General features: G+C 40.8%; 1 protein-coding gene across 2 annotated transcripts in view; it reads right to left on the reverse strand.

Moving 5' to 3' along the window:
* Positions 1–1319: 1319 nt before the first annotated feature.
* The window catches only part of tafa5l (TAFA chemokine like family member 5, like), a 40716-nt gene continuing 29720 nt past the window's right edge, over positions 1320–12315 (reverse strand). Inside the window, exons 4-5 of one of the 2 annotated variants that reach the window (XM_031868762.1) lie at positions 5263–5305; positions 1320–3155 (exon numbers count right to left, since the gene is read on the reverse strand). In XM_031868762.1, coding sequence (XP_031724622.1) covers positions 5282–5305 — 24 coding nt within the window. In that variant the 3' untranslated portion in view covers positions 1320–3155; positions 5263–5281. Of the gene's footprint in view, positions 3156–5258; positions 5306–12315 lie in introns of both variants that reach the window. The other variant, XM_031868763.1, reaches the window with a different exon arrangement.

A 12315-nucleotide genomic window follows, 5' to 3' on the forward strand; every position in this document is an offset into this window, starting at 1 on the left:
TAATATTAATTATTTAAAGTTTTCTAAATGAACACTGAATGCTATTTTACCAGGCACTTCCATACCTGTAAAATAAAACATTACAGAAAGCATCACCATGTGCATAAAACTTTACAACTTTTCATGCAAATTGAGTCGAGCAATTATGAGCAACTAAGATTATGTCCAATATCAAAATCATTATAACACATTTGTTTAAGGTCTGACATAGCACCCTCATCACTTTTCTAAATAATTACTGATAGCTGGAGGGCTGCTGGTTTCAGTGGTCGCAACAGCTGGCTTCTCCTACTTTTTTTAAGTAGTAAAATTATGTTTACTGCTAGAGGATTCTAAGGTTAACCAAAAAACAAAGTTTTAGTGATTTAAAGTTTTTCCCTAAAAGAGCTCATTGTCCCCCAGAATAAATACTAAAATATTTACTGTATATTTCTGGAATAAGCGGCCATGATATAAGTGGGAAAGATCATGAGGCATCATGCAGATGTGAAAAACTGCACACTGTGCGTTACATATTCCGATACCCACGCTTTGTGTGTTATTCTTCAATAACCGCACATCACATTGTGGATTCTCCCTCACATGAGGCATTGGTGGCAACTTTTACAATGTAATATGCTGCTGTTATAAACCATTATGCAGAAGCCGATATTAAAATACATCATGTGCTTCATAGAAAGTGTTACCCAGTTTCATTTTAGTCTCCACAAGAACACTTTGTTCTTTTTTTATTGTTCCAGTTTGTATCAGATACTGTTGCTGTGTCCCCGTTTAGGAAATAATTGACCTGTAGTACTGTAGTTTTCAACCAAAGCCTCTTTCAAAACAAGGACCGCGTGAAATAAAAGTATAAAATATTTACATATAGACCACAAAAGGCATTTACAGCCCTGACAATTTAGGAGGCACTCCCTCAGCTTGGGGCCCTAGATAGTCCCTCGTGCAGCAGGGAGTCAGCGGCTCTGTGCTAGGACTGGCAGAACTTAGTTTGATTATATATGCTGGTATAAATTGCCACTCACTGTCAGGTGTTGACATTTTTTTGACAACTTTGCAAGTAGATGTCCGGATATTTGTTCTTTTCTGAGATTTTGCTAAAATTTAAATCTGCTCTGCCTCTGCCCTGTTGCGTGCGACTGCAGCAGCAGTTCCTGCGTTGACAGTCACTCAAAGGGGCAATTTATTTACGGCGAGGGCAAACCAAAGAAGCGATAAATAAAGGCAGCATAAAATCAAAGGTATAGGATCAGGTGGAAATTGGTATTTTCTCACTCACAGACCACTGTTGACCTGGAAAACACTCACGCACAAACACCAAATACACTCCGCAGCTCCCGGGAGCGGACGCGCTCTTTATATCCTCAAATGCATACATTAAGATGGAGATGTACAGGATCTTTTAGTACAAAGAAATGAAAAAAACAAAAACAGGATGTAGACACATTAACAGGAACACCTGTGGAAATATATTGTAATTGCCCTGCAACAAACACTTGCTATGTGAAGGCTATTTTTTGAGACTTCGGGTTGACCGTACCTTAGTACATATATTAATATACATGTATTTCAATTGTGTTTTATTTTCATTGTGTTTTTGTAATATCTTGCTGGTGTTCTTGTTAATTTGTCCACCTCTTGTACTTCTCTCAGAAGAATGCCTTCTTGTGCTTCTCCTTTGCTTTACCTCCGCTTGAAATGAGACCCACAGAACATAAAATACATTAATTGAATATATATATATATATATGTATATATACATAATTTCAAATATATCAAGCATCTGAAATCAGCAAATAGCACGTCCAGCTAGCCAAAACATTTCTTATCAAAATATAGTCAATTTAAACAAGGATTCTGAATACATTTAATCACGCATGAATTGATTTTAATTACAGAATTTAACTTATGCGACACACTGTAGATCTGTCCCCAGCCCCCCCACCCCCCCCCAATATAAATATCTCTATGTACTAAATAAAAGACACAAAAGAAAAGAAAAGTCAATCCCAGGATTCACCCGTGAAGATTAAAATGATATCCAACATCTGTAAAATTGCAAATGCTTCTCTTGCCAGATGGTGAGCTCTGGTCTGGGCGTGTCCCAAAAATATACAAGAGTATGAATGATGCATTGGATATGACTTATTTCACAGTGTATCTCTGGATGTGCACACACACTCACGCACAAGCGCACACACACACACACACACATTCCCACGTGGAGAGATGCAAAATCACTTGCTCACAAACACACAGACCATTAACATGAGCCAGGGTTCCACATCGGCTAAATGCTCCCGGTGGTGTGTACAAGATGTGTGAGGTTCATTGACAAAAACTACTCTTCTAGTCTATGTTGGCACCACATTAAAAAAACATAAGTTATAAGCTAAGACGCTCAAAATGTCCACATTTCACCATCGTGACCTTCAGTCATTGAGTCAACTCGTCTCTGTCGTCTCTTCTGTGACATTCCAAGAGACTTTCATGCTTTCTCACAACCGTCCGTCCTGTGTGTATTTAAATGCAGAGGTGTAAAGTTTCACCCATCAGCCAAATGAGAGAAAGAATCCAATGGACAATACGGCCTGGCTCAACCTCTGCAGAGTCATTACTCTTCAGCAGTAAGCTGACATTAAAGGAACTTGGCTGGAATATAACCCCGGACGGCTTCATAGCAGGGATAGTAAAGAAGATGAACGGGATCGACTTCTGAAAGACCTTTTGACAAGTCTAAATCAAGCCACAAAGGTACGAAAAATCTTCAAGGAGCTCTCCCCTGCAGACTGGATGTTGGATAACAAGGACAAAAATAAAAGGTAAAGTACTTCACTGAATATTCCACTGCCCCGTTGATAAATGTTCCTCACAGGGATTTTAGTTCTGTGACGTGTCCACGAATTTGGCTGCGTGAAGATTCAATGCCGATGGAGTATACCATGCTGCTCACTTGAGACTTCTCAGAGTTCTCAGAAGTGTCTGCCGAGAGTCTTTCACTGTGGGGATTGGAGAAACTCCGGATTATCACTATTTATTTATTTTAGTATTGAAGGTCAAACCTGGTCTTAAGTTTGGGAATCTCGTTGGTGAATGGACACAATGTTCTGGTGTAGAGATTGGTCTCAGTTCCTTTTGTAGCATGGATGACAATGAACCTGCAGAGGGACGGAGAAAGAAGATAGTTCCAAATCACGAGACACGGTTGTTTCAAAAGTCAGGATGGTAGTCTTACCAGGTCAAACATAGTTAACATTTCCGCCACATTTTACGTAAGACAACTGCAAACTGAACACCACGGCATTTAAGCTAAAGGCTGCCACAACACAAAACAAGGTTAAATATGCACAGAGAATACATGTTTGGCCTTTGTTTGAGAAAGCTAATATATTTAATAACACACCATTATGATTTCTTATACATAAAGAAAAATATTTAGTTATTTATTTACACAAGAGTGCCTTGACTTTTGGGTGGATTTCAGGACTCATTTTGGGCGACAATGGCATTGATTGCCTACTTATGCAACTGTTTTGTGTCACATTCCTGCAAAAAAGCGCTTTGTCATTTGTTGTTTTTTTAATCAAAAATAAATTCAGTTTAATGAATCCCAAAACGCCGAATGACACAGTTTTAAGCTGTCGAGGATATTATTCTTTTTTTTTACCCTCACGGTGCAGGACAAGAAATACAAAAAACAACAACACAGTAATAATCAGACCAGCGCCCCCCCCCTCCCTGTATTTTCAATTTTCATCTGAGCCAGTTTCAGCAAAACTCTTCATATACAACATCTAAACCAATTAAAAATGAAATGAGAGCTCCAAATTAAGGTTTTGTCATTCTCTGCCTGTGCACTGTTAGACATTATAAAACAGGGGTCTGAATGATTATTGATATAATTGATATAATTAACAATAACAATGAATAATTTCCATAACGCAAACATGTCTGACAAAAAGCCATTAAAATAGATATATAAAACCAGTAATTTGACGTATTCCATGTCTGAACGGGGCTTTATTTGAGCTTTAACAAATTAAATTGTGTGAATGATTCTTTAAAGGGATTGGTCCATGAGTGTATGTGCTAATATATTCCTTTCCACGTGGAATAGGTTTCACCTCCAATGAAATTCTGGAGCTAATGACTTAATTTAGCCAATCATTTAATGAAGAAAGCCATCTGAATGATAATAGAACTCTGCCATGAATATGTTATATGGATAAATCCATAAATGTTAATGTTAATGTTGATTCACGGTGACAGTGGACAATTGTGACACCCGAGACCGCCCATATAAATCATTCAGACACTTAAATTTGAGTCGGCAAATCCACACAGAATTGCACAAATTCCCAGGGCTGGCAAATAAATATTTATGACGCCTCCAATTCCCCTTTTCTCCCTGTCCTTGGTAATTGTGCGTGATTCATTTTGTTTTCTCGGTGGAAGAGGGGATATCAATCTTAGAGTATTGGCTCGGAGACATAAAGCATGCAGATTCCAAATGCCTGTTTTTTTGCAGAATATAAAAGCTTCACAGATACTCAGTCAATGTTCTAGAGAGCGGAATTTAGTTTTAATCTTTTTTCTTTCTTTCTTGTTTTTTTTAGAGAAAAGAAGAATGTTTGTGGAAGTGACGTTAACCAAGGCTAGCCTGCTCCTGACTCCTGCTTGATATCGAATTCGGCAGGAATCTGTCACCATAGCATTTCGAAACGGCATTTTTCTAAAATGTAGCTTTTTCCTTCGCTTATTTCTTTTGTCAAGAACATCCTCCCAATCATATCGGTTTTCTACCTTTGTCCTAAACGAGAGCCTGGACACAGGAAGTAGCCTCCCCCTTTGATGTATCCACAGTGGGGCTTTTTAGTTTCCATTCCAAAACTTCCCGTAACCCCCTTTGACTTCCCTTTTCTGTCTGAAGTGAATGCAAACTGAGAAATGAGGGATTCCATTGTGTCTTCTCCAAGTCCTGAATGATCTTTATTTTCACTCAGTGGTGAGAGCAGTACTGAAAAGTACATGACGAATACACACTAATGGCTGATTCATTCCAGGTCTGAGTTACACTGAACTCTTAAACAACTTGGAATTAAGGCGAGGTGTCTGCTGTTTCCCTTAGGAGTTATTATTTCTGCCTTCTACAGGGCAGAACAATCAAAATGTCTTTGGTTGCTTATATGTCGAAGTTAACTGAAGCAGGGTTATACACTCAGTATGCAAATTGGAATGAAGTATATCATTAAAAAACTCACATACTTGCTGTTTTCTCTGCATCCTACGACGGTTCCTTGGGCAAAGGCTGGAAAAGAAAAGTAGAATGTCAGAGGCCAGCTTTCACTAAGGTTTTAATCAACTTTCCCTCAGCATATTTGCCTCAGACGCAGAGCAGCATATGTCCATTTAAAAGCACAGATGGCGTGTCTTCCAATTATATCTAAGGCGAGACGATGGAAGCTGAAGGTTATTTTGTTCTCCCCCAGTTTTTATGACCTCTAAGGACGCCGTTTCTCTCCTCGACCAGAAAATACGAGCGAGTAATGGCCACCTCATCATCAGCGTTAACGACCGAGAGACCTTTCCTTTCTCCCATCAATGGCATCACACAGATAGAACATTTTTATCACATTTGCTGTAGGGTATGGTGATAAACAGTGCTCCACTTTGTTTCTCTGTGAACAACCACTTCTTGCCTCCCACATTCATCTTTAGGAGAGCGCATGAAAACATGCAGTTTTCCCCTTGACCGGAGGAAGAAAACAGCTCCCTCGCCTTCTTGATATTGGTGAATGAGCCACTTTTGTGTAGATAATGACTCGGCTAATCATAATCACGAAGCTAATGGTCTGTTTAGCCAATCAGAGGAGCCAAGGCGAGACGCCTGTCTGGGCAGCGCATTGGCATTCCCGGCAGCAGCCGCTGCTGCTCTCCCCTCGGCTGTGCCAGGCTATCTGTAGCAGCGAGGTGGACTTGGTATTCAGCTGCCCGCCCCGGCCCGTCGTCCTGCGATCTGTCGCTCTGTCTGTCCGACCGGCCCCGGCGCTGTCAAAGAAATTCAGTACTCTGAAGAGGCGCTGATCCATCACACCTCTCCAGCAGCATGTCATCTAAATGCTAAGTACTTCCACTGCATCTTTAAATCAAAACAAGAAAAGAAATGAGCACGGTGGGGGCAGGCGGGCGGTTGGAAGGGATAAAAGCTTATAAGGGCATAATAGAATCCGCAGAGCAAACCCGCTGCTTTTTGATTACATTCATTTTAGAGGGAGCGGAAACGTGGGAGAGGAGAAACTGGGCGAGAGGGACTGCGCATGAGAAACCCAGAGACCTTGTTATCCCTTCAAATGGACACGAAAAAAAAGAGGGAGAATAGATATTGATACACCCGCACCAAAGCTTCCACCAAAAAAAATAGTACGTTGTTTGATTTCTCTCCAAAAACCACCATGAATGCACCTGAGCTGCTCCCTCAATAGGATCCCCCATCCTCCTCCCTCGACTCCTTCTCTCAGTCGGACTCTTAAGCTATCGATCGGAGGGATTCTTGAAGTCGGAGCAGAGTGCTGAGGCGGCAGAAGCGGCCGGCACTATTAACTGCTCCTACTAATTAAAAGGGTAACAAGGTGAGTTTGGCCCCACGGGACGAGCTATGCAGGAGACGGAGCCGGCTGTTTGCCTGCCATGCACACCGGTAAACAGTGCTCACCGCCTATGGTGTTTACAAGACAGAAATCCAAGGACATCGAAGACAAATTCATCTCCCGCTGGCACGAGGGATGAGGGAGATTCACGGATAAGGAGAGAGAGGGAGAAAGCAGGGAGCACACTAACAAGAGCTTCGCTAATTGCTTATGTCGCAGTGAAATTGAAACATTTGGACCTCATCTCAGAGCTTGGGGTAACCTCGTTTCATCGCCATATGTAAACATCGAGCACTGTGCATATGTGATAAAGTTTCACAGTTCAAATGAAGTGCACATGCCCGGATCTCTGAGTGAGTGCCAGCGGAGATTGGCAAAAATATCATAGGATTCAATTAACTTCTTTCCTTATCATCAATACAGCATATTTTAGGATCAAAGTATTTTTAAGATACAGTATGCCTCGCATTACACAGATAGAAATCCTCAGCCGAGGTATAGCACTATGGCTCACAGAAATCTATGGAGCCGGGAGAGAGAGACACTGCAGGTATGCGGCAGAATGTTTGCCCAGTGCTCAGGGGGACACAAAGCAGAGGCGACAAATTTGGTGGCACTTCAAGCCACAAAATTCTCACCAGCGGCCCACCCAGCCATTATGGAGGCAGGCCATCACTGCAGCAACTAAAAACCCTTCCCCGGGGTCTCTCCTAACAAGTGGACTCCTGCACAGTGTTTTGTTGGTTGTATCAGCTGGAGACTCATAGAGGCCGCAGTCATTACCAGCCACTGGTGTTATTAGACTAACAAGCGCAGCTACAGCCAAACTAAAGACCCTGAGTGGATGCCTCATGCCCAGATATGAGGCTGATGCACAAAAGCATCAGTGCAGCAGAACAAAAACAACGTATTTCCTGTTTATTTCTGGGGAGGCAGCGACAGAAAATTCAAATCCATTACTGAGGTAAAAGTAGAAATATAATAATGTCAGAAAAATAATGAATGCATGAAAAAATTGTTTTTTTTTAAGTTTTGGCACTAAAAAGCTGCATTCATTGATTTTCTTTTACTCTACGGGGCAGTTGTCAAGCCAACACTGACATGTAGTCTTATTTCATTTGGAGTTGTGTTTCTAGCCACCTGGTGAATGTAAGTCCAATATTCACTCTATTTACTCTCCTCTAAACTCGGTTTCTGTCTCTACCGAATCTTGAGGGAAATATCGAGCTGCTAAATGAGCCACTACATTCACCAGCTAGTTGCTAACTTTGCGTGTGTGCAGTTGTTTTGCCAGGCAGTGTACTGAAAACAGCTGTCTGCTGCTTGAAATGAGATTGATGAGAGCAGAATTTGCAGGGCTGTAAACCAAAACAGTTCACATTACACACAGACATTTAGATTCATTGGCGATAGAAAAATAATACCAAAAATATTTTACTTTAACAATAAATCATGTGCAGTTTGTTCCAGACCGACACTGGTTTACACTCATTTATAAACAATATGAAAATCAATAAGCAGGCTCTTGAAACTGGCTCGAGGTGTGTGAGATTACTGCATTGAACATCAAGTGTACATTTTTCCAGCAAATGTTACATTACCGTTGCGCGATGTGAGCAGATCAATTTGAAAAGTCAGCAGTGAACTACCTTGAAACATTGATGTTATTTTTTTTTAAATGCATACTTGATGTTTATTGTGATTGATAACACAAGTAAAGCAAGTGTCAAGAGCCTGCGTATTGATTTTCATACCAACAGAAATCGATGGAAAGCAAAGGACACCTGGAATGAAACGTGGGAAAAAACATTCAAATTTGTAAAACTCAGCAGTAGGCTTTTCAAAATGTTTAGCTGTGATATTAAGTGAATGTGATTTGTAGTAAAAAGGCTAAAACAAACAAAACCACGGGTACGGCTATTTAAATAAAATCAAAACGTAGCATCCAAAGTACAAAAGGTCATTATGCAGAATATCTGCTTTCTAAATTATTTTATTTATGATATTGTAGAATAACTACTACAGACGCATGTGAACCAAATTTTAATATTGTAGCTGGTGAAGGTTATTTCAAATATATGTACACTCCTAAGGGGTATAATATATAACAATGCATCATATCTTATAAGTTGATCATATGTTTTGTTTATGAAACCTGTAAAGTAACAGGTAACTATAGCTGTTGAATAAATATTGTGGAGATAAGAGAACATAATGTCATACGTGAAATTTGATCTAGTGTAAGTATATGGTAGCATTAAATTAAAGACATTTAACACAAATCTCAAAATTATATTTTGCTTAATATCACTGGAAACAGGTCGTGTTTTTCAGGACTCTTAAACGGGCCAAAAAATGATAGATGGCGGCTGGCTGCGCCAAAGGTAGCAGCGCTAAACAATGAAACAGGTTGTTTTGGGCCATGCGTGAACATGTCCAGTCCATTGCTAGGCACTCTGCATTACACAGGGTACAAAAAACCCCGTGTTGAAATGTGGCCTATGGCTCTGACAATTTCACACCAGATGAAGCTCTGGAGACAAGCATTGTGCAGGGTAAAACTCACATGGCAGTTCAAAGCCTGGCAATGACAGAACTTCAAACAGGGGAGCGGGGTAAAGTGTGCTGAAAGTGACAGCAGAAGGGACCATGTTCACTGGGTCTCAGACAAAGAGGAGGTGGGCGGGGGGGCGGGGGGGTGGTGGTTGAGGAGGAACATGTGCCCGGCGAAGGCAAGCAGAAAAAAATAACTTTTTTAAAAGATGATGGAAGCACAAGAGGAGAGAAAAAAAAGAAAAGAAAAAGTGTTGTTTTTTTATGCCCTGTGAATGAACTCCAGAGGAAACATTAGATACTGTAAATGTAATCATGAAGCTCTCTGCAGTATATATGTTCCATAACACCTATGAAAAAAAAGGGGAAGGGAAAGGTTTTCGGAACATTTCTATCAATCCAACCTATTTCAATATATTTTCTGCATCAGTCCACAAGACTGATGATCGAGCCACAGCATCCGACAAACAGATGAGCTGAAACCAAGGGAGTGCATTTGTCTCCGCCGCTTGATAAATAGGGGACCCCTTTAATGAAACTGAAATAAAGACTATATTTGCTTATCGAGCGTAACCTCTGTGTACTCCGGTGCATGTGTGCTGAGCGTCAGTCATTTTATAAATGTACATCCGAAGGCAAAGCGGCCTGGCTCTAATATGTTATCCCCGAGGACCCAGAGGGAGGCTGTCAGATAGAATATGACAGGAGCACCATCAGTTCACCAACAGCAATGTGAGTGAAAGCCTGGAGGTGAGCCAGTAAGACACAAAACATAAACGCTGGACTTGTTCTTTCATTTGTCTGATGCATGTATCAAAGAATGCACAGTGGTAAAGTCATTCGATTAAGAATGCATTAAAAACTACTAGTCTCAGATTTGCATCTCTCTTGGCAGCTACTGCTGCAAAAAACCTTTTTCAACCTAACACTGCTGAAACAGATTCTATCGTTTGTGCACGACTGTTAGAATTGACTTGCTGGTGCTCAGAATTGAATAATTTCAACAGCAAATGAGACCGAAAGTCAGCAGTGCATTGAAGGACACAGCATGCATATCTAATATTTGAAAATGCTCTGGCCTTGTTTCTCCAATTCATTCGGAAGATGCAAACATTTCTCTAATTTCCATTTCTGATTTCCTCACTAATATATTCCCACCGTGTTGGAAACAAGACCACTGATAGCACTTCTTTTTACTCGGGGCCTATTTCTACTGAATGCATCCTTCAGAGGCTGCACTAGAAGGAGTTATTGTTCAAGAAGCAACCTCTACCTCTCTGATTATGCCTTTTATCTAGTCTTGATGAATGCTGCTGGTCACAGAGCGACATCGTCTAATGAAAGGGATTTCATTTTTCTGCTCTCCCTTTATCTAAACATGGCATCTCACTGAGGATACAACTCTGTTTGCAAGAGGTTCAGAAGGCAGCAGCTCTGTGACAAATACAAGACCTGAATAGCAGCACTCTATATAACCTAACAATATATACTGAAACTAAAAAACAATGTCAGAGGGGTGAGTTGTTTAGATAAAGGTAGATCTGGGAGAAGGTAGTAATGAAATCACATTCACTAATAAAGGAATGTGGCAGCATTCAGGCTTTCCAGCTGAACTTCCTTCGCTTTTGAAAACATTTTATTCAGTACCGACTGCAGGATTATCGCTTTTCATTAGCACAGAGCCAACAGTGCTCACAAGGTTGTTTCAAGTGCTGTTTGAATCAGATTAGTGGTTTAATACTGGGAGAGAGCAGCTCTTAAGATAATACACAAGTAGAGTAAAGGACCCTCTGTTTCCGGTCAACTAATGCTGTGTTCTGTCTAGACTGCTTGTGTTACATCAGCAGCACGAAAGCAACATGTAGGAAAAAGCAGAAAGTCAAGCATGTAGTAAAAAGAAGTCCCAAAATCCTTCATGTGGGATTGACTCAATATAAATTTTATTGTGTGTGTGTGTTCATGGCAATGACGTAACTTGTCACTTAGTGCAGTCGTGAGGCTCACTGACGTGTTTTAAATAGTTTTTGGACAACAGAATTTGATGTCACAATTTGGCCTTTACTGACGATACTTATCAGTAGGATGAAGCCATTGTGGGTCTCCTTCAATGGGCTTTATTGTAGAGAATTGTGCTGTATTTCCACCTGTTTGTTGTGAAGTTTGAAATAACTCACTAGAATAAAGTAAATGCCATTATTTCAAGGACATTTTGGTAAAAAAATGTAATGGCAGTTGGAGGAAAAGTGAAATGACGTCACCTCAACATTAGATGTAGCTAGAGATAGATGACATTGCTTTCTGTTTGTTCTTACTTGGACAACACATTATCATTTCCCATCGTTTACAGTCATGACACCAAGCCAACCGGAAATCTGTCATCTCCACTCTCCAACCTCAACCTCAGCTAATCAACAATTCATTTCAACGAGCGGCACACAAACAGTTGCTGACAGAGCCTGCGGGTGCGCTGCGTTGCCTTTGAGAAGCGAGCTCATTAGAAGTCTGTCTCTGGTCAGATGGGTTGCCAGCAAAGCAGTGACCATGGCGACACATCACTTGGCTGCGTGGCTTTTTTTCGTACACATGTAAGCCTTTATAACTGAGGTGCTAGCAAGTGTTACACAACGACACTGTGGAACTTTCTCACCTCTTTCATAAGAGGTGATCATTTCATAACTCCTTCATAGCTGGAGAGGAACATTTTGTATTGATGTGGTGAAATTAATCCAGTTTTTCACTTTGTTTTGCTCATCTGCATCACATTTGTAACATTCTCCACTCAAACACCTGTTTCCCTTTTCTCTGTTTCTCATGAGGAACACCTTTGACTTCTTTTTTTCCCCTTTCAGAAGAGCTACCAGAGCGAACTGGTTATAATGTCTTCATGTTTTCAGCAGCACTGTCAGGACTATACACACTTCACTAGCTTTCTGCCCTGGCTGACACTGGAACAAAGAGCACATAGCTGGAGGAGGGCCATCAGCACAGAAAAAAAAGAAAAATGCTTAAAAAACATGATGCAAGCGTCTCTGACCTACTGGGTTTTGCTGTGTATGTATGTGTGTGTGTGTGTGTGTGTGTGTGTGTGTGTGTGTGTGTGTGTGTGTGTGTGTGTGTG

The sequence above is a fragment of the Anarrhichthys ocellatus genome, unplaced genomic scaffold, assembly GCF_004355925.1.
Source record: "Anarrhichthys ocellatus isolate YVR2014 unplaced genomic scaffold, GSC_Weel_1.0 scaffold44, whole genome shotgun sequence".
Taxonomy (NCBI): Eukaryota; Metazoa; Chordata; class Actinopteri; order Perciformes; family Anarhichadidae; genus Anarrhichthys; species Anarrhichthys ocellatus.